The sequence below is a fragment of the Paramisgurnus dabryanus genome, chromosome 9 (assembly GCF_030506205.2).
Source record: "Paramisgurnus dabryanus chromosome 9, PD_genome_1.1, whole genome shotgun sequence".
NCBI lineage: Eukaryota > Metazoa > Chordata > Actinopteri > Cypriniformes > Cobitidae > Paramisgurnus > Paramisgurnus dabryanus.
Genome location: NC_133345.1, coordinates 37827153 through 37852600, shown reverse-complemented (window position 1 = coordinate 37852600; position 25448 = coordinate 37827153). Strand labels below are relative to the sequence as shown.

General features: G+C 38.4%; 3 protein-coding genes and 1 long non-coding RNA gene across 4 annotated transcripts; 1 reads left to right on the top strand and 3 right to left on the bottom strand.

Moving 5' to 3' along the window:
- Positions 1-368: 368 nt before the first annotated feature.
- irf2bp1 (interferon regulatory factor 2 binding protein 1) lies at positions 369-4265 on the bottom strand. The gene is made up of 2 exons (XM_065260382.2): positions 1954-4265; positions 369-1825 (listed from the first exon to the last, which is right to left on the bottom strand). Exon 1 carries the CDS (start codon positions 3818-3820, stop codon positions 1967-1969), a length of 1854 nt encoding a protein of 617 aa, XP_065116454.1. The 5' UTR covers positions 3821-4265; the 3' UTR covers positions 369-1825; positions 1954-1966.
- A 240-nt stretch (positions 4266-4505) lies between these two features.
- slc19a3b (solute carrier family 19 member 3b) lies at positions 4506-7365 on the bottom strand. Its single transcript, XM_065260378.2, has 4 exons — positions 6492-7365; positions 5798-5990; positions 5457-5598; positions 4506-5315 (listed from the first exon to the last, which is right to left on the bottom strand). The coding sequence occupies exons 1-4, from the start codon at positions 7078-7080 to the stop codon at positions 5136-5138; spliced, it is 1104 nt and encodes a 367-aa protein (XP_065116450.2). The 5' UTR covers positions 7081-7365; the 3' UTR covers positions 4506-5135.
- A 1294-nt stretch (positions 7366-8659) lies between these two features.
- On the top strand, positions 8660-21434 carry daw1 (dynein assembly factor with WDR repeat domains 1). The gene is made up of 13 exons (XM_065282886.2): positions 8660-8798; positions 8980-9052; positions 9365-9509; positions 9995-10053; positions 10136-10258; positions 10550-10649; positions 12290-12397; positions 13014-13120; positions 13475-13577; positions 19652-19766; positions 20059-20135; positions 20721-20883; positions 20983-21434. The coding sequence occupies exons 1-13, from the start codon at positions 8756-8758 to the stop codon at positions 21015-21017; spliced, it is 1251 nt and encodes a 416-aa protein (XP_065138958.1). The 5' UTR covers positions 8660-8755; the 3' UTR covers positions 21018-21434.
- Positions 21435-21486: 52 nt separating this feature from the next.
- On the bottom strand, positions 21487-25442 carry LOC141282560 (uncharacterized). The gene is made up of 2 exons (XR_012337353.1): positions 23063-25442; positions 21487-22951 (listed from the first exon to the last, which is right to left on the bottom strand). It is a non-coding gene; the product is annotated as an uncharacterized lncRNA (long non-coding RNA).
- Between the last annotated feature and the right edge of the window lie 6 nt (positions 25443-25448).

Genomic DNA, 25448 nt, shown 5'->3' with positions numbered 1-25448 from the left:
TTTGAATAAAAGTGCCTCCTTAATACCTAAATGAAAATGTATGCAAATTTACAATGACTGATTTGTTTACATTTAGGACAAATTCTCTAGCAAGATGGCATGCAATGTTATTTAAAATAAGTTTATAAACAACCACATATTACAGTTAATAATGCAACCTACTAAAAATAAATCTTTGTTTATGTTGAATATCTTTGCATATCAAAACAATAATTATGTCTAAGCCTTTTTAAAGTAGTATTAGCAACTAACCAGTATCAGGGTCAATGTTTTTACTGTGTTAACAGACTTTTGGCTACATTTGTATTTTAATCATAACAAAATGAACGGGTCCCTTTAAAAAAAACAAAACAGCAACAGGTCTCCAGGAGTTTGTGAAAAGTCAATCTTTTAATTTAAATACAATTTGAGCTGTAACATAAAAAGCCGATTAAACAAAGGTCTTACAGAACAGTAATTTGTGCATTTATATTTAGTCATACATATTTTTCAATGTCATAAAACAAAGCTGACATATGAAAACAAAATGAAGATCCAAACCTCAAGGGCCCCCAAAAATATTAAAACACTTAAGCCACTAATAAAAACATTTAAAATGATTTGTTTGGAGATGCAACAAAATTTGATATTAATTTAGTGTGATGAAATAAAGACATTTTAAGTGTGGCTTAAGGGTCCAAATACGCTGGAGACAACATATAAGGACTACATTTCTAATAAATGTTGGATATGTCAGTTATTTTTTTGTTGCTCACATTAAAATTATTTCATAAGGTATAATGTATGCCTTTGACTTGTAAAACAGATGAAAAAACTGGACCATATACTTAGTAGCTCTGTTTTCATAATATTAAACTAGTCATCGCCAATGGGTTACAATACAAAATATAGTGATCTGCTTGCTTGTAATAAAAATCTATTTTGTGTCCACCCATATAGGTTTAAATATAGTTCCCAATGTAAAACATTCCCCATAATGTCCTTGTTATCTGACGAAAGCCACAAAACCAGTTTACCACAAAAATATATGTTTAGCATCATATGATACAACATTTCAGCATGTCTATCTTTGGTTTTCTATTCATTCAAAGACTTAGTGGTACATAAAGCAATACGGTATCAAATCTAGAGATTGCACATCTATATAACCATTGAAAGGGATACATTCGCACAATCTACACAAAGTAAAAAAAAACATAAAAGGTATCTATTGTACATGCTGGATCAAGAAGCAATTTTTAAGGAAGGGCTTTTAGCACTTAGTAATAATCCTGGACTATTTAACAGTTTTATGCAGCATAGACAACAACATGAAAACAAGAATAAGTCTGTAGCTTGGAACCGGTACAGTTTTTGTGATTGTAAAGGACGCTGCCTTTCCGAATAGGCTTCCCGCTGTACAATCTACGTCTGTCAGGTGATAACACATTCTGGAAAATAGCTGTTCACCACGCTGGGTTTTTAAAATGCGCTTTTGAATACCATTCATTGTAAATACAACACTTTACGTGAACCTGGAAGTGCTGCAGATGCATCTATATGGGGCAACAAATGTAATTGACTAAAGTAAGTGCAGTGGGCTTTTAATACATGGTCATCTCTAAAGAGAAAAAATAGTTGTATGCTCTTTCGTCTCAGTAGAAGGAGGGAAAACAGAAAAGAAAGAAAATTGGTAAAAGAACAGCGGAGGGGAAAGAGGGATTTGGGTACGATCTGATAGGAAGAGGACCTGTCCGACAACATTCATCTCTATAGTGCTGTGGGCCACACGGTCACGTCTGCTATCTTTAGGGCTCAGGATCAAAGCTCCCTCTGAGGTTTGCATCTGTTAGGAAAGAAATAGACAATATTAACTTTTATTAAAATGTATTAAAATTGAACATTATTTAGTATATATATGGACAAACTATATATCATTATAATTGTTATATGCATATTATACATGTATCAAACCTGCTGTAAGCCGTTATGGGTCTCTTTCCTTCTTCACCTTCACATCTCCTGCCAGGATGGTGGAGATCTCTCCTTGCATGAATGCCCATGGCACATTGGAGCCCACAAGTGGGCACTTCTCCCCGCTAGGGCAGTACACTTCACTCCCAGAGCCCTGTCTGCGAATGAAGTCCCGGGTGCAGGGGAAACAAAATTTGTGCCCAGGAACTGATGGACATTGGACGAAGTGTGTGTCTTCTAGACGCTCATGACAGATGGTACAGCATAGAGGAGCGCCACCCCCACCACCGGCTCCTGAGGCTTCACCACTAGCAACGGCACCTTGGTCACCACCGCTAGCGAGGGGCATGGTGACAGTTGTGGCCAGCCCTCCCATACTGCTGCCGGCGGAGGGTTCTCCGTTGCGTGATGCCTGACGACGTTGACCTCCAGGTGAGGGACTGGTGCTGTTCTGGCGTCCTACATTGGAATGAGCACCACTGCTGCCCGGGGGATCTTTTGGAGACTGGGTGCCAACGTTATCTGCGACGCTCATGAGTGCCGTGATGGGTGACGGATCACTACTGTGGGCTCCCATCCCCTCCTGGAGAGCAGAAGGCTGTCCTGGACCAGCAAGTGAGGTGGCGGGCATGTGGGCTGCCATGCCGGGGTACGCAGCCAAAGGCCAGTGCTCAGCGGCCATCCTCTCTGCGGCGTCTGGCTCTGGCGAAGGTTTACGTCTGCGTGCTCTGGGCGGCGGGGGTCGGCCTATTTGGCATAGAGCGGTGGGTAGCATGGAGCAGTTGGCATCCAGATACGGTTGCGGAAGGGCGTCCGGGGCCGGCACATCTTTGAAAGCCCGTACTGCATCGCTGAAAAGCTCGGAGAGGAGACGCCAGTCACCGGTGCCGTGCCTTTTCTCATACTCCACGTATTTGTAGCCCGAGTTGATGACCTTGCCGGTATCTTTCTGAGAGTCGTGGAACATCTGCTTGACTAAAGCTAACACGCTGGAGAACACATTGCCAGATCCACACGGGTATTCGATGAACACCTTCAGCTCAAATTCGACCACCAGCTTGGCATCGAAGGCAAACACTCTCCCCACCAAACCGTGGTCCTTTTTGAAACGAACGTTAAAAGGGGTGCAACCAGAGAGGGTGTGCAAAGCTTCGCGGACACCTTTAGGGCGTCCGGCCCAGTCATCCGCACGGTTCCTCACGCTTTCCGAAAGCTCGCTGAGCACCTCAACGTTTCTCTGTTTCTCTTTTAGCTCCTTCTCAAACTCAGGGTTTATAAATGGTGCCACACCGACGCTCATCCCCATGCCCAGGGCCTGCCTTTTACTGAGCTCATTCAACATAGGAGCAGAAATGGTCAAGGGGGCACTGCCAGCTCTTGCATTTAAACCAGGCATTGCAGCCAGCAGGCCATGTGGGGCTCCAATGAGCCCCTGTGCCATTAAATTGGGTGGTGCAGCCCCCATCATAGTCCTTCTGGCATTAGGACTCTGTCTGCTAACTTCAGGCGGACCACCATCTTCCAATCTAGGCAGCCCGTTGGGCAGCCGGGCGGACACATACTCTCCCCTGCCTCTCTCATATCGCTCGGAGGGAGGTCTGCCTGCCTCCATAGGACCCTCCTTACCGCCGGGACCGTGTTTGGCACCGGGCTGTGGACCCGGAGATCTGCCGTCCTGCATCACATGGGTTCTCTTGAGCTGTCGGGCTGTGTCAATGAGCAGCTCTATTCTGTCCGCTCCCTCGTAGTTTACACATCCTCTGCACACCGCTTCGCTAAAGTCCCAGATCATAGCCCAAGGCATCTTTGGCAGATCGCAGAGGTAGCACCATTGCCGCCTGGAAGATGCCTGCGAGGAAGAGGACATATTGGATAGGCCCTCGCGATCTTGCGTTCTCAAATCCACCCTGGTGTTTTTGTAAAGCCACTCTCTGAACGTTTACGATCGGCGATTTTCTCGTTACGGACGATTATAGACCACTCCGTGTGATTTTGTGTCATTCAGACTCGATTTGGTTGATGTTTCTGACAAGTGGTCTGGGCCGCAGAGTTTCTCCTGGAAGACGTTCCGAAAGTTACACAACTCCGACGCGATGAATTGTGGGAAATGTAGTTTTGCTGATGCGCTGGACCTTTGACAATAAGCAGTGAACGCATACAATATTTAACAGCGATTAAAAGAATATAAAATTAAACAATAGTCACGAGAAACAATTTTAATTTGATTTGTTTTCTATCATTTTATATTTACCTGTGAAATAAATAAAAGTGTAAGTAATAACAGATGTTTTACATAAGAAATGTTGACAGCATTGTTTATGGAAAAAATAATATAATAGAAGTATATAATATAATATAATATGAGTTTTCTGTAATTATGTGTATATACACAATTTCAATAATGTTCACGGATGTGCATTCTAAAACACTAGTAATTATTATACAAAGTGAAACAAAGTGAGGGTTAGGGCCAAAAAAAAAAAAAAAAATGAAACAAGTTTATAAGAAACAATGTACTGTATTCAATTAATAAATATAACAAGTAAAAAATAAGAGATAGAGCAAAAGTAATTTATTGTTACATATTTAACTTTATTACGTTTTTTCTTTTTTCATAAAATAGTCATCTATTTAAATACAAGTACTTGTTATTGCCTAATATTTGTGTTTTTGTTTGCTACATAACTGTACACAACGGAACATAATTGTAATAAGGTTTGCTTAGTCAAAAACTTCACAATTTCACGTATTTGCATAAAGCTAAAATTTGACTGTATGCAAAAATGTAAATAACGCCAGTGCCTTAGCAAAGGGTTACTCTACTGCAATTCCCACTATACACTGCAGACTTGACATCACTTCCGCTATTCACATCGACACGCTTGAATAACTTCCGGTGTCATATTACAGTTCACAGCCGTGGTCTGTTATTTATTTGTGTAACAGCAGTGAGGAAAGTAATCAAGTTTACGTGTTTAATTATATGTACATAAGATTAAGCTCATTGTTATTGATTTTGTGGCATGACAAGCGGTTAATATTACTCGTTCTGTTTCGTTATAAATACGTTATTGGAATAAATTATTTTTATTACATAATACAACTTCTTATGATGTATTATCAGTGTAGTGTAATATCATTGCAACATTATGGTACTGAATGCTTTATATGTCGTGATGGTGTCATGGATCCTCTTTGATATTGTCTGAGTCTGTAACACACTGGTCTTCCATATTTTCCTGAGGTGATCGATCGTCATTTGGTCTCGCTTCAGACATACAGTAGCGTTTACAAACGGTGTTCACTCCTTGCATTAGGAAGAGGACAGAGATCAAGCTGTAGTAACCTCCATATACAAGGAACTGCAATAAAAAAAAGAAAGAATGGATGTGTAATGATCCTTGTTTATTTAAACATGTATATATCCAAATAACTCAAATGTATACGCCTACGTTCATTTCCTATAGTTTATATGTTTCTCTTAAAAAACAGTAAGATCTTACCTGTGTTTCAATGCCCAGTCCAAGTACTGTATTGTCCACCACAATAGCAGTAAGTATTGTTTGTAGAGTAAGGGCAGCAAAAGTGTTTATGCCAAAGGTTAAAGCGTAACATTCCATAGAGAGATTAACTGCTATCTGAAACCTTACAGGAATAAGATTAAAATAATAAAAAAACATTTTTCTAACAATACAACATTTGGTATTTGTCAATCAACGTGTAAACACAGTCATAAAAGTAATTAATTATATAATAATGTGTAAGGTTAATTTATTTAAACACAACATTGATCTGCTTTATGAATCAAATCCTTGTTAATTAAACTTGTGCTCGCATCACTTACATTGTAATTGTGATGAGAAACATGTACGAGGCTTTGAAGATAGCATAGCCAGCGTAACACAGCCAAATATTGTTGGTGAGGCCCATTAGGAAGACACATCCTGCTCCTATAGCGGAGAATACACCCAGGGAGAGCTCGCCCCACACACCCCACTGTACTTTTAAATGGCCCACCGAGAAGGCTGCAGCTGCACCTGTTAGTAAAAAGCTCAACATGACTCACTCAACATGAAGGAGAATGTCAATTCTGAGAACAAAGAGAGTGCATGATTGTAGGCAACAATGTATTATTTGTATTCTGCACATGTCTCTCAGTTCTGATTCACATTGACTGTTCTCTTTCTCTTCAAGACATCAAATCTCACATAGACATCTCTTCTGCTATAATTAAAGTGTCTACTAACCAGACCCCTCCTGTTATAATCGTTTAAAATGCTTTCTCTCAAACACACTGAATGAGCTACTAAAGTTGTATGCAAATTGCATACAAAGTAGAAAATCCATTGGTGGATTTCTGCTCTATGGAAATGAAGAACCAAGATTGCTTTTGCTAGGTACATTTCTTTTACTACAGAGATGAGCTGTTTTATTCACACCTTTGGTAGTTTTAGGAAAAAGTATGAGTTTTGATGTCTACTCATCAGATTCTTACCCCTCATCGCAGTACATTAAACTTGTTTCACAAAATGCCTCACCTACAAGTGTGCAAACTGCCTCCACTCCACCATTATACACAGATGATGTACTGGAAGGCTCGATGTGGTCCCACATTAGCTGGACATAGTTGAAGACCTGCCCGTATCCAGCTGTAGCCAGGGACCACCAGAGGGACCACTGCAGCATCTTTATCGAAGAGTAGGATTCTCGAAGACTGCCCCACATTTGCTTTCCAGAATGTTTAACGTTTCCCCAAGTGCAGCATCTTCCTTTGGCCTCCTTTCTAAGATCTTTCCCCTCGCATGCCTCTTCCAAAGGGTCCGCAGACACCCCTGTCCCATTTTTAAAAAACATCCCATGCTGGGGCATTGGCAAGCCCAAAGAGATGAGAAAAGCCACCCCCATTAGACCTAAAGTGATTGTGTTAACATGAAAGTAGCTTGTATCGGCTAATGATATTAGCAGCTGCCCTAATGTGGCTCCGAACGTATAGCCGATCAGCATAGCACTACGGACGTATCCCGTGGCTTGTTGGTAGCGTTCGGGAGGTATGACGCTATAGATATATGAAAAGTAGCCAACCTCAGTAGAGGTGACCATTGCAAAGTTGAACTGCAGGTAGGTCATGGTGGTCACATTTTGAGCAAAGCAAAGAATTGTGTAATTTATGACTAGAAAGAGACCTTGAGTTATTATTATAGGTTTATATCTCAGGAAGTCTGTTAATAGGAATACTGGACAAAGAAGGGAAAGATATGAGTATGTCCAAATGGGAAACAAGTAGTTTGTTACCTGGATAAAAAAGAAGATTGTTTCTTGTTAACTAACACCTGCAGGTTGGTTTGAAATCAGTATACTTGCACCACAAGAGGTTAATTCCTTAACAGATAACAGACATTAAGATAAGACTGGCAAAATACTTTAAGGCAAGTGTAACATGAAACATTGAAGTGATCAATGCAACGCCAACCATTATTATGTTGAATTTTGATTTAGTCTCAGACTATGAATATTTAATAACAGATAACATTATAACATGTCCCCCATGGGTACTATTGTAACACTCAACTGATTTGTTTAGGGAAATGTGTTTTCAACAATCTAAATTGTAAAATATTAACCTTACAAAGTCAATCAAAACTCAACTGGGAACTTCTGTTGGCTACTGTGATCTTTATGTTTTCAAATGGCGGTTCTCTGAGTCAACTATAAAATGACTTTTCTTTTTTTGTCTTGTTTTCAGTACAAATATGTAAAAAATTAAGATGCATTTTCTTGATGATTAGAATGATCTAAGAAAATAAGACTAGTTTTTAGACAAGAAATGTAAAATTTAAGTAAATTTGTGCTTAAACTTTTTTCTTGAACACCTAAATTGTGAAAAAATGTCGTACCCCATTAGCAGATTTTTATATATTTTTTTGTTTGTTGTAAAGACAAATTCACTTAGTTAAATAAGTGAAATTGTATATTATTTGTCTAAAAATGTGACTTATTTTCTTAGGTCATTTTGCTCATCAGGAAAATAGTAATATAAAATAATATTTTTAGATATTTGTACTGAAAACAACACAAAATACTTTAAATAAAACAATGCACTTCTCACCACTTCCTCTGAGATGTTTTTGGGTCCCACCAAGTAAGGTGTAAGAAATGGCTCTGCCGGTCTGCAGTTAGCAAAGAAACCGTAAAGAGAGAGTATGGCAGTGGGGAAGACCCAGTCTGACCTCCTCATGTTCCCCCAGCACTTCATTCTTCATTCACCAGTGTCTCTCTTCTTCTGGTTTTGTTGTTGTTTCCTAGTTTCTTGTATTAAATTGTAAGTTGTATTAAATCATTACTTTGCTGTGCGATATAAAGTAAGTCCAGTTTCTCATTTCTAGAATTAGCTGTTCACGCCGGGCAATTAAACACATTTATGACAGAGACTTTGATCTGTGTGCATGCACGTGTTGGTGATTTGTGTGCGTGTGGGTGTTGCAAATATTTTAATAATGCATAGTTTAATAAATCCAGATTGTTATCAATTAGCTACAATAAATAAATTTTCTTAATTTTGTCCTTACTTACATCACTTAAAAAAAAAAACATTTTGTTGTTGTAGCTCAACGTAGGGCACTGTGATATCATCACAAAGGTTATGGGTTTGATTCCAAAGGAAACACACATACTGATGTATATCTTGCTGTAAATTCAAAATGAGTCTGCCACATGCGCCTTAAAGCGGAATATCTGCGCGTGCGCGATATCCACGTGCCTCTTCACCATGGTAACGGTGTGTTGATAGTCTTCAGTCAGTGGCATGATGAGACTTAAACGGCTGCACATACGATATTACCCACCAGGTAATTTACAAATGTAAAAGTTTTATATTGTATGACATATATTTATCTTATACAAATTATTTCTATGCGTGTGTCTGGTTTTGTGCAACGTAACGCTTACAATTTGTTTTCAGTGAGGCAAAGTTGATAACGTTCTGCAACGAAAATAATCCAAATTCATGATGTTTTATCACTTTTGCAGGGTTATTCCTGGATTATGAGAAAGGGGGACAGTTAAGAACGAAATCCATCGATCTGTTAAATTTGACTCCAGAGTAAGCATGATATCAAAATATTACAAGATTATAGGAAAGTTCGACTTCATGCAGCGCTGCAAGAACCTACAGGCAGATGACATCACAGTACTGCGAGAGCGATTTGATATCAGCTTCTCTGTATGATTTCTCGACTCGCTCTCGCGGAACTATGATGTCATCCGCCTGTTGGTTCGGCGCCACAGACTCAAAAAGCTTAATCCCTCATAGATCGATTCTAGTTTTTGTAATTATTTAATTATTAAAAAGTATTATTTATAATATAGAGCGAACTGTCTTTAATGAGTTTAATATATATGTCTTGCCTTCTAGGACTGACGTAAATGAGTTACTATCAGACATTAGAGCTGCCGAGCCTCTTATCACTTCATCATGTGTCGAGCAGGTGAAAATCCTTATTCAAAAACTACAGGACAAAATCGGCCAAAAGGATGACCGCAAGTTCTACCTTTTCAGAGTAGGTTACTCAAAAATATTTAACTCATCATTCTCAAGCATGTTGTTATGATTCACTACGTTTTATTAAAGTATATATCATTTGGCTGAATAAGTCACAGTATGTCACCGAATTAGGCAAAATATGAAAACCACTGCTATTACAAATATTTTAAAAAAAGATGGCACAAGCAGAGTTATAAGAATGTAAATAGAATTACAAAATAAACCAGTTTCATCCTATATTGTGTTGTTTTCATTGTTTTTGATGACGTTTTTGGCTAGGTTCTTGCTGCCCAGCACTTCGTACTGAATGTCCAAATCAAATGTTTTTGATAGTAAGATTTTAATATTAAGCACTAGGTGGCAGCAGAGGGTTTTCATTGACGTTGTATATCAAAGGCATGCTGCCTACAGATGGAAATTACACAGTCAAGCTTATAGATTTAAAATGAATCAATGTGCTTAAGTGCATCACCACCCCCAAGTGTTTGTCTTCCTCTACAGGCACTTCAGGCTCACATCTTACCCCTGACGAATGTAGCCTTCAATAAATCAGGATCGTGGTAAGGTTATCAGCAGTGCTCACACAGGCCTAACCCCCCCACAGTGGCCTATAATTCTTCTTTACTCTCCATCTGTTTGCAGTTTTATAACCGGAAGCTATGATAGGACATGTAAAATATGGGACACGGCATCTGGAGAAGAACTGCACACTTTGGAGGGTCACAAGAACGTTGTATATGCCATCGCATTCAACAATCCTTACGGGTAATAGCACCGCTCTCATTTAATCACGCCATCAAACTCACCCTAAATCGTTCTGAATGGCTTTCCCACTTTCCCTTCATTTTTCTCTCAGTTTTTTCACTTTGCAGCAGAGAAAAGGCCTCCCGGTTACCTGTCTGTCTCATTCCTCTTGTTTCTCTGCAGGGTTTCAACACTGAAGGGTGACTCGTGTTGTTATTACAATCAGATCATTTGTCACTTTGAGTCATAACAGGAGATCTTTGCTTTTTTTCTCTGCCCCCCTTTTTTGTTCTTTCTCTTTCTTACTCTCAGAGACAAGGTTGCCACTGGCTCTTTTGACAAGACCTGCAAATTGTGGAGTGCTGAAACAGGAAAGTGCTTCTACACATTTAGAGGGCACGTGGCTGAAATCGTATGTCTGGCAACCCCTTACCTATTGCTTATTAACCAGCATGACTTTTGTTGTTGTTTTCTATTGGCAGTTAGAAGAATAATTTAGTGGAAGACAAAAGCAGATAGTAGCCTACTGGCAGCTTTTTCTACAAAATGAAAGTAAATGAGGTTTGGGCCTGTCAGGTTGTAAAAATGACCAAAAAGTTTAATTAAGTAATAAAGTAAAGCAGTAAAGTCATAAAAGTTGTCCATGTAATGTGTGGTACATTCCAAGTATTTTGAAACCATTAGGCTGGATTTACACGGCAAATCTTGATGCCCAATTCCGATTGTTTAATGACCCACCTACATTATCTTTTAAAAGCGACTTGTATCCGATATCAGCATTTACACTAAACACTTGGCAAAACAATTTAAGGTGGACACAGCTTAAACCACAGAGGAAGTAAAATGTTTTATGGACACAGACAAAATGATTATACAACATTGTAGAGCTTTATTTCTGTAACAAAACATAAAACTTCACCACTAAGTGGAGCCATCGTGATCCATGTGATTGCGGGTGGTGTCCACCTGAGTTGACGTCATTCGCCAGCGTCACATTTTCAAAGTTGCACAACATGTTTTGACATGGGAATATCCAATATGTCTGCTTACAGGCGAATGCATGGATCCAGATCATATCCAATGAAACGTCCCTATGACATATGGCTTTATTGTTTCCTTATCTTTGTGAGTTGCTTTGGATAAAAACGTCTGCTAAATGCCTAAATGTAATGTAAACGTAAATGCAGGAGACTTAAAACATAGTGTACCGACACATAAGGACAAGTTAATGATAACTGCACATTCAGAACATTTTTGGCCCAACTATTCCTTAAATCAGCATTTTCCAATCCTGTTTTTGGAGGCACACCAACCACATTTCCCATCTTGGAGTCATTGCCTTAAATCGCTGCATACATGGTTTGAAATGAACACCCACCACTAGCCATGGCAGGTAATTCTGCAAATCTGCCAGCCACACTGTTGGTTGATCAGATTGACATTTGACAGGAAATGCTATTGCATTAAACTAGCATTTGATTTTAAAGAACAGATAAACGTTGCCGATATGTGTGTGGTTTGATGTTTGGCGAGGTATTGCTGTTATAAATAGACATAACACCTTTAGGGATAACATCAATTGGATTCCAGAAGTTAACTAAAATGAACCAAAACTAGATCCGCTCCACTTTCAAGACCAGAGGCAGTGTCAGTGCAAAGAGAGCTTGGTTCTGTCATGGTCCACTTAAAAAGGTTTATTCAGTCTCATATACAGAGTTATTTTATATATCAATATAAATATGAACATGGCTGGTACAATAGTACACCTGTCACTGTGGTGGGCAAAATGTGTTGTGGCCTAATGGTTAGAAAAGGCAGGCTTGTAACCAGAGAGTTGTCGGTTGGAGTAATGGCAGGTTTCGACTGCGGTGCTCTTGAGCAAGGCACCTGTCCCCCATTGCTCCCTGGGAGCTGCCCACAACACTGGGTGCGTGTGTTCACTTTAAAATGCAGACTCATCATCACTTGTTTATGTTGCAATGTTTAAATGTACCTGAAATTTAACAGCAGATTTACTTAATCTACAGATGCTCTGTCTGATTTCTTCATCAGGTATGCTTGGCCTTTAACCCTCAGAGTACCCTGGTTGCTACAGGCAGCATGGACACCACAGCCAAATTATGGAATGTTGAAAGTGGTGAAGAAGCGTCCACATTGGCAGTATGTGTCTACTTTTAATTCCATCATCTTGCGTTTTTGTTTTTCTGTTCTGTTATTTCATGTGTATCACATCTCATCCTACACTTCCCTCCCATCCTGCCTTCTTTCATCATTCACCCTCAAGGGAATTTTAAATGATCTTTATTCTCATTGATCTCCAGTGATCCAGTGAAAAACTCACTCATGGGAGTGTTTATTATTACATTCATCATTAAATCGTTCATTAGTCCCGTTTAGGCAAAAAATCAGCCATTAAGTCCCATGGCAATGGGTTCCACTTTGTTTGGCTGAAAAGTACTGTAATGTTCACGCATAGATGAACTGCATCATAGAGCTGAGAGCGTATAGATGAGGAGATCTGAGGAGCATGTGTACTGGGGGTGATGAAGAGTTAGGAGGTATTCCTCTCCACAGCACATGACAGAGCAGTGCTATGTGTGCACTTGCGTTGAGTAATTACCCCTCTTACTTCTTCAATTATTTCTCCTTGAATCTAAATTATGAACAATTCTGTGAAATCTTAGTGATGAATCGAGGAAAATTAATAAAGTATTTTTTTGGATTAAAGTGAAAAAGTCTGCCTATCTATCAGTTTCTTCTCTCTGAATATTTTTAGGGTCATTTTGCTGAGGTTATCTCTCTGTCCTTTAACACAACGGGCGATCAGTTGGTCACAGGATCTTTTGACCACACAGCCATTCTGTGGGATGTTCCCTCTGGCAGGTCAGTCTTCCTATTGTAGGGTTTTATAATGTGGTTACCTAATCTGCATTGCTTAATGGGATAAAAGTTCACTCACTTATAAGAGATAAATTGAATCATGAAAAACACACAAAAAAAAAAAATTCTAAAGTCTTTAAAAAAAAAATACTGTTAATGATTTATGGTTAAAACCATTTAAATGTTTTGAAATGCCCATAAAGAGAAAATGAACACCCGATAATCAATTTAACAAGATTATCATCATGGAGTGTTTAAAGTAAAAATATGAAGATTTTGGGTTTTTTGTTTAGTCATGAGATGTACAGGTGTTGTCTTTATCATCACGGTTGCTTTTTTTGTTTTCTTCTTTCCCAGGAAGGTTTATGTTCTTGCAGGTCATCGTGGAGAGATCAGCTGTGTACAGTTTAACTGGGATTGTTCCCTCATTGTCACCGCCTCTCTGGACAAAACCTGCAAGGTCACGTACACATTCACTTTATTTCTCTTAAAGGAGCCAAATCATAGTTTTATTTGATCTTATAGTGTTATTTAAAATGTAATTTTTAACTCTTTCCCCACCTGCGGTGTTTTAATTAAAAGTTGTCAGCCAGCGGCAGCATTTTTTATTATGATTTTCACAAAAGTGTAATGTCTTCAAGAAAATTTTCAGTAACACTTTACTTGAAGGGGTGTTCATAAGACTGACATGGCACATTCATGATCATGACATGACACGTTTCATGAACATGAAGGAGATTTTATGCACGTTTATGAAAAATGTCATTAAGTGTCATTCGCTCAATTATTTTTGATGCATTTTTAATGTAAAATCACATTTCTCGGATGTCTTTGTTATGACAACTTGACATAAACCAATACATCATAACTTGTCATAAATCTGTCATAAACATTACATAGCAGATAAATTATCAATATTAAGAAACAACCTACCTTATGGGTTAACATTACAGTAAACTGTCATGTGGTTGGTTTTGACATTGGCTGTCATCAGGCCATTATACTTGTGTCTGACCACTTTTTACCAGAGATACCAGTGAAACTTGTCATTAAAATGTCATTAAGTGTTAATACTCAAATAGTTTATAACAGCTTATTTGTTTCCTCCAGGTGTTAGAGAAATAAAATCAATCATCCAATAATAATAATAATAATTAAAACTGATAAAATTATATGTTATTGCATAAGACAGATTCACCTCAAATAAAATGAAAACAGTACAATAGTGGGTTAAGCCATGCAGCGTTTGGTCCATCTCGCTGCAAAAACGTTACTTTAATGTTAATTAAATGAATTATATTTTTTTGTTAGTTTTTTCTTCTATGTCAGAAAATTTCAGAACCCTCTGTGTGAGGAAAAACAAGTTTAGTTCGTTTTTTATGTATAGTGCAGATACATAAAGTTAAATGTAATCTTTTGACGCGTCTGTTTATTAACACTTAATGACTACATGCTACATGTCCATACTCAGGTTAGATCATTGAGGTCGCCAAAAGGATGCTTCTTGATGTTCCACGGTTAATGTGTAAAAAATGGGAGACCAAGCATTTTCAGTGGTGGTGCCTAATTTATGATGCCTAAAAGATTTATGAAAAGTTATGATGTATTGGTTTATTTCAAGTTGTCATAACAAAGACATCTCAAACAATGTCATCTTTGCATTAAAAATGACATAATTGAGCGAATGACACTTAATGAAAGTTGTCGTTAATGTGCATAAAATCTCCTTCATGTTCATAGCACGTGTAATTTCATGATTATAAAGGTGTCATTTTTGAGTAAAAGGCTGAGATAATTTTATTTTTGTAAACAACTATTGTTAGAGATCAGGGGGCGTATTACAAAAAAATCTTAACTTTAAAATCTTATCTTAACTGTTTGGTAACCATGGATATTTCAGTTAGGACCTCATTTAAGACAAAAGCTATTACAGAATGAAGTGGTATTACAGAAGCATCCTAACTTGACAAAGCATCATAAAAACGATCTTAACTTTAGGATAACCTCACAGGTGTCCTAACTTTAATTAAAAGCTGGCTGAAACATTATGATAGAGCTGCAGAAGAATGACATTACATTTTTTTTAACAAAGTGCAGCAACTGTGATTACAATGAATTTAATAAAATGTATAATTTTTCTGCCCCATTGAAATAAAAGGGACAATTCTTTTGTTTACTGTAGCAGCAGCTCACATATTGCTGGTTGCTTGGTAACAGACCTGAGAGTTGATAGCCGAACATGATTAGGCGATTTCGGATTTCCTAAATCCTAAATTTTGAGTTAAGATTTGGTGAGATAAGGTGAGAATCCTACATTAACTTAAGATTTGCTTCTGTAATATGAATTTGTAAAACATCTTAATTGAACACATAATATCTTAAGTTAAGACCTAAGATAGAAAGTTTCTGTAATACGCCCCCAGATTCAGATTGATGATCAATACATACACAGAGTTTTTGAATCCATGTTTTCCTTTTTGCCATAAAACCTTGTCATTGGCAGGGAAGTGTGTTCTCTTAATTGATGAGATTTTGGTAGCTTATTGATAGCTAATTTTGCCCTTCATGACAACTGTAAAGGGGGGTACATTTTTGTAACTCATTCGTTTAAATTATATTAAGCCTTAATGTTCTGCATTATTAAGGGCGTGGCCACTTGAGTGACAGGTAAACTGACACTGCTGTCACTAGAATTGAGGTAGGCGGGCGTGTTTTTTTGTCAACCAGCCACCTCAGCTTCACCCACGTCCTGCCTCTTTACCACTGATCTATATAAATGACTGGATTGCGCATAGAACGTTTAACGTAACATCGTGAGGTGAAGTCAGCGCAGAGTTCGAGCGGCCATCTTGATACGCCCAACCAGCAGGCATAGCCCAACTATGTACATGCTTAGGACGTTTGCGTTGTTATAATGTACAGGGAGACTTCAGATATAAAAACGGAGATTCGTAAAGTGATGTGTTATCATTAAAGTCCATTGATTTAAAGGTAGGGTAACAGATTTGATCCTGAAACATTTTTAGTTATGCTGGTTAAAAGTCTCCTCACATTCTGATAGCATTCACTGTGTTAAGTTGTTTAAATGTATTTGTAAAAATGTATGTCATCTGTGAAAGGCGTAGGACCAAAAAATGTTCAACAAATCATAGATTTCGGTCCGAACGGACGTTTCCTTTTATGTCCCTCATACGTAAGCGTAATTTGAATTCCCACCGCGCAGCGAGTCCACGCAGATACCATACGTCATCGGCACGTTCACGTGCGCTCTGTCTGTAAACAGCGAGAACAGCAAACTTTTCTGCTGAATTGACAACCTACACAGGAGCAACAAAACTAAATGCATCTTTTATAACAACAACAGCAAAAACTGCCTGGATCAGCAAGAGCAAAAACCCAAATTAACATCTGTAACTTTACTGCTTTACCACGAGATGCAAACAGCTACAGGAGGCAAAGGGTCTGAAAGGGTCGTTGCACTGTTTATTTTGGTAAGGTAGGTATGCGATATGTTTGTATTTAGATGGATTCAGATATTATACTTTGATGAAACGTTGTGTTGCTTATGAAATTTGTGTTCGTTTACGGATTAGCATAACGATATAGTTACTACGTCTACACAATCGAACGTGTGCTTAAACTAATTCTGATGTAAACCAGTTGTTTATGTTGGTTATTTTGGAAGTGTTATTCGACTTTGTACTGCAAAGTTTTCTCACTGGTGAATGAGACATGAGACGTGACCGTCTGATCTGTGCGTGTTCATGTGTTTGGAAAGAGGCGTGACTTTGGATGGCGATTTGACTTGAGGGTGGGATCGGGATTTCATTGCTAGGCGGCTGCCGTTAGCATTTTTCAAAATGTGTTACCCTACCTTTAATAGAATGTTTGGGGCATGCCAATATGGCGGCGCGCTGGGTTCACAATTGTGACGTCATGAGCAATCCAGTCATTTATATAGATGAGTGCTCCCATTTTCAATTATCCGCGAGTGAGGTGTGGCCAAGATGGCGACGGCAGGCACTACCTACTATTGGCTTCAAAAAAGCTCTTCACACACCTATGGGTGACGTCACTGACACTATACCCACAACCGGCGCAACGTCATGTTTCTGAACAGGTTCACGCCCCCTTTTGGGGGAAAACAGGCTAGACGTACCATTGACTTCCATACAAAAAAGCGGAAAAAAGCAAGGTCGTACAAAACCGGGCAGGCGTAAATAACTTAAGAAATCACTCAGATTAAACATGTTGAGTAATTATCTGTCCACCATGCCTGCCAGAGAGCGCGAAAGATACAATAACATATTTAATTTGGTCAATATAAAAACATGTCCCTTTCATTCTCACAGCGTCAAATTTGTGTAACAACGCTTCCCATAGGCCAGAGGTGTCTTACCCGGACATTTACTCGTACCTCATCGAGTCAACAGGGAAGACAGTGAATGATTTTACTTCGTATTTGAAAGTTACTTCGTATTTATATATTGGGCCCTATCTTGCACCCAGCGCAATTGACTTTGTCAGTGACGCATGTATCATTTGTATTTTGCACCGGCGCACAGCGGGTTTTTCCCTCCACAAACGCACGTCGGCAAACTAGTGAATGAACTTGCGCTCCCTGGGCGGTTCAGCACAAAAAAAGAGTCGTGTTCCGGCGCAAACCATCCCTGATGCTATTTTGCAGTTTCAAAAAACAATTGCGCCACTGACCAGAAAAAAAAGTTTAAAGTCAGTGGCGCGTTGCGCGTTGTTCATTATGCTATTTTAAGGGCGCATGCTTGACCATAATGTATAGCGTGCACAACGCGCATTTTGCATCTAATCTACACAGATGCAACAGTTATTTTTGCAAATCATAAATTGTTACACTAAAAAATATTAATACACGAGATAAGGGGAATCATAGTGGTGAACATTGTGGTGATAGTTTTTATTTATTGTGTGGCTGCGTTAAAAAATTCTCATGCAAATAACGATTAAAATATTTTCATAAGTTTTTGTGTGGCTGTATTACGTTTATTTTATGTAAATAATAATTAAAATGTTTTCATAAGAAACCTTAATGTATATGAACTTGATTTGTAAGAGTACTTTGGGGTTGGACCTTGCTTGCGTTTCTTGGGTCTGATTTCAAAGCCCCCAAACCCTTTCAGCGGTGAGGGGGGACGCAGCGATGTCCTCTGCTGGCGTCTGTGTAGAGGCAGATCCACCTCCCGTTACACGGCGTGCCCGATTTATGCTGGCAAGCTTGGGATTCCGCCGTCTCCTGACATCATTGTAGCGCTTGGCGCAACGATATGCCAGCTGATGAGACTGTGGCTATTTCCTCTCACGCCTGTTTAACCTACGCTGATTTGGGCGGGTTTCTCCCATCCCCATACAAAACAACTTCTCTGTCTTTGACTGCTCTTACAAGAACGTGGGTCTCCTCGGCTGTGAACCGCTCCTGGCGTGCGCCTGGTAAATCCGTCATAATAATAGCAACCCGCCATGGAACTTGCGCACTTGCGTTTAAAAGGAATGTTGGATAGCGTTCTGATTGGTTTATTTGACGTTACGCCCAAACCACACCTATGAATAATGAACCTACTTCAGACCAACCCCTTATTGATTTGCGCCCGGTGCAAGAGTTATTTCTCACGCCGGGAAAATAGCAACAGCGCCCAAGATCCGCCCACAAACTCACTTGTGCGTTGCGCTTCGCACTTGCGTTTCAGATCGTTAAAATAGGGCCCATTATGTCTTTATATTTAGAGTACTGAGTGCACTTTTCTGTCCAGCCATACAACTAACTAGCTTAGCGATATTTCCAGCAATTACTGGATAGCGCTGTTACACAAATTTGATTTCTTAAGTTATTTACGCCTGCCGGCTGTGCACGAACGTTGCTTTGTTCCGCTATTTTGTATGAAAGTCTATGAGATGTCTAGTTTGTTTTCCCCCAAAAAGGGGCGGTGACAAAATTTACAGTCAAGTTCCCGGATGTGCCGGTAGTACGTATGTCCATATTTTTTACAGTCTATGGGTATATAACAACTTTTTGGACAACCTTGTTCTAAATGAAAGGAAAAACATGATGAAGTGTGTAATTTGAGCTTAGTTCCAAAAAATGGCCTTGGCGCTGTGTTTTGAGTTCAGGAAGTACAATACTTTATATGGTACATTAACTCTTTTATATAAAATAGTTCCTCATGATTTTATCCCTTTAATGTTCATGGTTTGCGATGTACAGTTTTTCTCTCCCTCTGACTATCTTTTCCTAAAAGTTTATGGCTCATAATAATTCTTAATACTGATGTTTCTTAAAACTATTGAGAGAAATCCTCAAGATTTTTAAACAGTTTAAGATTCTGAGTGCTTGTTGTGTTTCTGTGGTTAGATAGAAGTGAGATGTTTGCATGCATATCACACATTAAAGAAGCAACCATGTTTTTATATTGTTTGTGTCTGATAGACAGTAATATATGCTGTGTTTATGTAAATGTGAGGCTTGAATTATTCATTTTTGAATTGTGCTTTGTGTGTGTTTAGGTATGGGATGTGGACAGTGGTCAGTGTCTATCAACTTTGTTAGGTCATAATGATGAGATATTGGATGTGTGCTTTAACTTCACTGGACAGTTGATAGCAACAGCCTCTGCTGATGGTGAGACACACAAACACGTCTCACATTTCCATCCAAATTTATCTTGTATATAACACAGTTCCATAGAAAAATTGGAAAATGCAGTAATGGCAAATATACTTCATTATAATTAACAATAAAAATAAAAATAGATTGCATTTGAATTTTGAAATGACATTTATGTACTTTTTGATTTAGCGGACACTTTAATCCAAAGCGAGCGAGAAAATATTTTGACTAAATAAAAATGTGTTTTTGTTATTTTGGAATACTAAAAAGGCCTTGCCTTTATATGAGATATGTTTGTGTGCAGGTACATCAAGAGTGTATAATGCCAAAACATTTCAATGTTTATGTAAATTAGAGGGCCATAAAGAAGAGATATCCAAGGTATGGAACACACACACACACACACACACACATGCAAAATGTTTACTTAGTTTATTACTCCATCTTAGCAAGTCACTAAATAAAAATCCCTTTTTCAGTTTTGTTAATTTTATTATATTATCTTTGTCTCAGAATCATCAGTGTCTTTAACTCTTTCAACATGCCTTTGCTCTTTCCATGTATCTTCTCCTTCACTAATACAGTATATCTTTATCTCCAGATTTATCCTTAAACCATCTTGCCATAATATCCTGTCCTCTCCACCCTCCCTTCAAACCGTCACCACTGACATCAGAATATTTCCATTTCCTGCGTAACGGTGATAACTCAACCGCACACATACACGCGCACGCTTCGCCTGTCACATCAATACAGGTCAAATTCAGTTCAGCTGTCTTTTCTGTCCGTTCATGCGCTTAAACCATCCCTTGCCTCCCGCTTGCAAAATCTTAAAATAAGAAGTTCCCTCCCACAAGCACAACGAAAAGTAATTGTTTATGAAGGACTATCCCAACAAATTATCACAAAAAAAGGCTGAAATATAATTCGTTTTTTGTTTCTTTCTCTCTCTCGTTCTGGCCATAGGTTTGTTTTAATCCGCAGGGGACGCGCGTTTTGACAGCGAGCATGGATAAGACCGTACGTTTGTGGTGCGTGAGCACAGGAGCGTGTTTGCAGGTGCTGGAGGGACATTGTGATGAGATCTTCTCATGTGCTTTCAACTACGAGGGGGACACCATCATTACAGGCAATTACTACACATTCAAAAAACCCACAAAAACATTCACACACAGAACATGCGATCATATGCCAGCCATTTTAAATCCGGTTTTCGCTCTTTCTGCAGGTAGTAAAGATAACACCTGCAGGATTTGGCACTGAGATGCAATCCAAGGAAGTGTGGGACTAACTCTGCTGTGGATGTATTGGAATATTACAGTATTCCTACAGGATTCACTTTTGAAATCTATAGTAAGATACCACAGTCTTTTTGCAGAAACGTGCAGGAAAATATTGACTCGTCCCTCAGTTTGGAAAAACAATGCATGTAGAGAAATGCACTTACAATGGAAGTTAATGGAGCAGTCACTGTATGGTTGCCCCACTGACGTCCATTTTAACTGCATGACTATCAACACAGTTTTGACTGTAGAGTGACTGAAAATGATTTTTTCGTATTTATCCTTTTATATTTTTTTGTGTTCATTTAACACCCCTCTTTAGCATACAAGTGCATTTTTAAATGGCGCTGGGTCAATGTTTATGCACATTTACATTTTCATGCATTGCATTCTTTTATTTGCATATTCAAATGTGCCTTTTCCAAATAAAATTCTATTGACATCCAAAACACCATACACAAATTTTATTTTGAAAAGATAAATACATTCAGATACACTGTGACAGACCAGATAGTTTGTGTGCTTTCAACAATATCAAAACACTTACGTTACTACAATGTCACTATGCGGAAAGAACCGTAACGCAGCAGATTTCACGTTTACAAGTCAACTTTTACGTGACAAAACTGTATTGTATCGTACCTCAAACATATTCTATACACTCTCAACCTTTACTGTAGTCGGGTGAGCCTTTTACTTGTGGTCCTGTCTTTGCCATTATAAAACCAAAAAACCAAAGTATCCTTTTGCAGTCGTGTGCAATAGCATACAGTCTAAACTATTTACGTCTAGCAAAAATAAAATCTCTTAAATAACAGTAGTCACAGAACTTAACACAGAATTCAGAGAGATACAATAAAACACCTGAATGTGTTGGCTGATGTAAACAATAAATTAACGTCTTATGTGGTTTGCTTGAAATGGGATCTTCATATACAAACATTTAAATATCTTTAAAAGCTTCCATATAATTTTTCTTAATAAAAAGTAACTTTGTGCATTTGTAAGGGGTTTGTCGTATGGTAAAAATCTGCAGGCTACAAAACGTCAAGGCTGATTGGTTGGATTAATCCATGTTCCTCTAACCAGAGCGGTTGGATCTAATTGTCCGTGCACTTGAAGACATAAGAACATGCGCAATTTAAAGGGAAATATCCTTGAACCACAATCTATTTGATATGCAATGTGCCATTTACAGCACATTAATAGGTATGGACAAGGCATTTATTTCTACACTATATCCCAAAATTCCTGTGATCTAGCAAAGACGTATACAAGGAGTGACAGGATGTGCAGGTATATTAATAAAGGTTTGTAGTGGGTGTAAGCAGTGAATGTTAATGAGCATATCAAAGGGTAGAATGTGGGATGTGCTGGTGCTTCGAGATAGCAAGTTAACATGTTACTGCTAAGTGTGAACTAAAGATTCGGTACTGAGCGAGTCTCGTGCTAAGGATCTTGGGATTGAGAGCCATGCCTGCTGGCATTGTGTAAACCAATCTAACCTGTGATACGTGGAGTTTTAGAGCAGCTTACATGCTTAGGCTGAGCGCTGGAAAAATTATGTTTTTGGATCTAAGGGTGAACCACACAGTCTAGCACTATTTTGGGAGTTAAAGGGTTCGGTGTTGTGCACCCTGTTAAGGGACCTTAAATAGGATGGTTTTCACAATGGTTCCAGACAACATACTTGTGCTAGCACAGGACGGTTATGTGGCGTCTCCAAAGTTTGATCTGTGCAGTGGATGTGTGGGCGCCCTAGCGCTTGGTTTTCAATATCCAGTCAAACAGGCTCGGTACAGTCCGCCCTCTGTGCTCCAGCTCCTGGTGGAGTTGACAGAACTGAGCCACGGCACTGAACAGATCCCCGACACGCCATGCTTTCTGATCGGCCAACTGCACCACTCTGTTGAACTGATAAACAAATACGACCTAATCAATGAATGCATTTCATGTAGTGAAATCTTGAAAGTCATATTCTGATTATGTTATTATAACGGACATCTGACCTCCATGTACCTTTACCTTAGTGAGATTGTGCTCCTGAGTCTTTTTAAAATAGAGGGCTGGTACGCCAAGCTCGGATGCAGCGATCCACTGAAGTGCTGCCCTTAGCTCTCCATCCACGCACTCTGGCTCCACGTCAAAGTTCACCACAAGAAGCTCTCTTTGACAGCTGCTGCCTGCTGTGGACAAACCGGATGTCACCTCTGCGAAAAAACAGAGTTTGTTTTAGGTAACCTCCATCTACACGATGTTAAATGTTTTTTTTGTGTCACGTGTGTAGTTGAATCTAATGATTTTGCTGTATCACTTAGGGGTGTGACGAGACTCTTAGTCCACGAGACGAGATACTAAATTGGGTTCACGAGATGAGATTTTTTACCTTTAAAGAAATCCTGTATAATAAAATATATGAAAGGGAATCTGATATATCACATAATTTTGTCCCTAACAATTATTTTGGTAATTGATAATGAAGTAATTTGATATTTTTTGGTATTAAAAATAGACCAAATTAAGCAATAACTTTTAAATTATAAATAATAATTGTGATGCAATAATAATTGGTTCAAAATAAAGTATAAAAACCAAGTAAACACGTGGTTTTATAAAACAAAAACATTAATATGTGAAGAGTTTGGTTCCAAAATGCAATAAATCCATTTGAACTAATTTGGGTAAAAATGTGTTTTCTATACCAAGAAAGTGACGAGATGAAAAACACTATTTTCCATTATAAACTTTCACATAGCATCTTTAGATTATAATAGCAATAAAAACTCAAATCCATAATTAGATTTTCAAAGATTTATTATAAAAACTGACAATATTTAAATAAAGCCAATGATTCATTTTTCAAAATGCTATAAATCTATTGAATCAATATATAAATGTGCATTCATCTTTGTTATGTTATATTCATTTAGTTGACTAGTGGCAAACACTGAATAAAAATGTTTTAACATTAATGGCATTAATCAAAACACTTACTTTGTCATATTAAGAACACTGTCATTGCTGCTGTCATCCTTGGGACGTCGTTGATTTTTTTTTTACAGCGATCAGCTGTAAAATGTTTTGGTCCTGCTCGATTTTTGTTGACTTTGAGTAAAATAATGGAACGTTTTTCATAAGATCCCCTGAGGTCAATGTGTTAGCATGACAGAAGCTTGATGCTGTTGTGTGAGAACAAGCAACAGCCGGCATTTTTCTTCCCCGCTACAGAAAACTACAGGTTTATCAATGCCATCAAAATTATTTTTTTGTTTTTGTTTTTTTGTTGATCACAAAGTACAAAGTAGATGAGGAAAACTAGGATTCTTTGTATTCAAAGCATGCCATTATTGTTTACAATGCTCGGAATAGTGCACTGTGATTGGTTAAGTGGATTTATTGCATTCTGCAGAGAAGGAAGACTGGGGTTTGATGGGGTTTGGAATAAAAGGGAGAAAAGATAACAGAATAACATGGCGGATATTGGATTTTGCATAAAATAAAGAACTTATACAATACTGATTTTGGCGTTAACTATTTTTTTATGGCGTTTATCGCATTTTGGAACAAAACTCTTCATGAAATAAAAAACAGCATTATGTATTATAACATATGCTGGCAGAGGGTGCCTGGGGACTCATGATTGTTTTTTTGCTTTCATTTTAGATTGAGAAAATACTTACTTTAGGCCAAACATGGTCTAAAACCATTTAAATCTTTGATATTTGATATAGTCTCAGATTTTATGCACAGTATGTTCCCAAATAAATATAATTGGAAACCCAAACCAAAAAGCACACGCAGTAAAAGCCAGAATATAATGCATGCACTGTAAAAGGTTTTACCACAAACTCAATTTTATGCTGATATCATGAGACAGTTAGGGTGTTTAGCACTGGTCATCAAGTAGCTCCAACAAGCACATATTTCTCTGAATTTCACATATTTTTCTGTAGCCTCACAGCCGGCTAGATCCTGAGGCCTTGCAGAGAGGTACTCTGGTTTCCTCCCAGAATCCAAAAACATGCAGGTTATGCCAATGTGGTTTTGGAGATGTTGTGGCCCAATTCTTGCTCATATTGTTGCCTCTATAGTCAGTAATAGTGATGCACTGGAGACCGATTACTTTTCAGTGTGAATGATAAATAGCTTAGATCAAACAAAGGGTTAGGGCTTAACAATTCTGGGTTTAGCTGCGCTTTCCGCCCATTGCATTATTGGTAAACCCCATTGTTTCATAGCCGTTTGGGAAAAATAAGACTAATCTCATCTCTCTCCCTTTGTTGTGTATCTTAGTTAAATCCACTCTTAACAAACATTTCTCTTTATTTTTAGCTTATCTTTTTAAGAGCAAGCAAGCTGTCTTTTCATTTCAGTAATAGTAATTTTATGGTGACGTCTCTGTCATCAGCCT

Excerpts from the sequence above, each read along its gene's own strand:
- slc19a3b (XM_065260378.2), bottom strand. The coding sequence starts at position 7,080 with ATGACCTACCTGCAGTTCAACTTTGCAATGGTCACCTCTACTGAGGTT. Across the intron at positions 5,991-6,491 it reads GGCAGTTTGCACACTTGTAG|GTGCAGCTGCAGCCTTCTCG; the intron begins GTGAGGCATTTT and ends TTTTACTAACAG. Across the intron at positions 5,599-5,797 it reads TTTCTCATCACAATTACAAT|GTTTCAGATAGCAGTTAATC; the intron begins GTAAGTGATGCG and ends TATTCCTGTAAG.
- irf2bp1 (XM_065260382.2), bottom strand. The coding sequence starts at position 3,820 with ATGTCCTCTTCCTCGCAGGCATCTTCCAGGCGGCAATGGTGCTACCTC.
- daw1 (XM_065282886.2), top strand. The coding sequence starts at position 8,756 with ATGATGAGACTTAAACGGCTGCACATACGATATTACCCACCAG. Across the intron at positions 10,650-12,289 it reads GAGGGCACGTGGCTGAAATC|GTATGCTTGGCCTTTAACCC; the intron begins GTATGTCTGGCA and ends TTTCTTCATCAG. Across the intron at positions 13,121-13,474 it reads TGGGATGTTCCCTCTGGCAG|GAAGGTTTATGTTCTTGCAG; the intron begins GTCAGTCTTCCT and ends CTTCTTTCCCAG.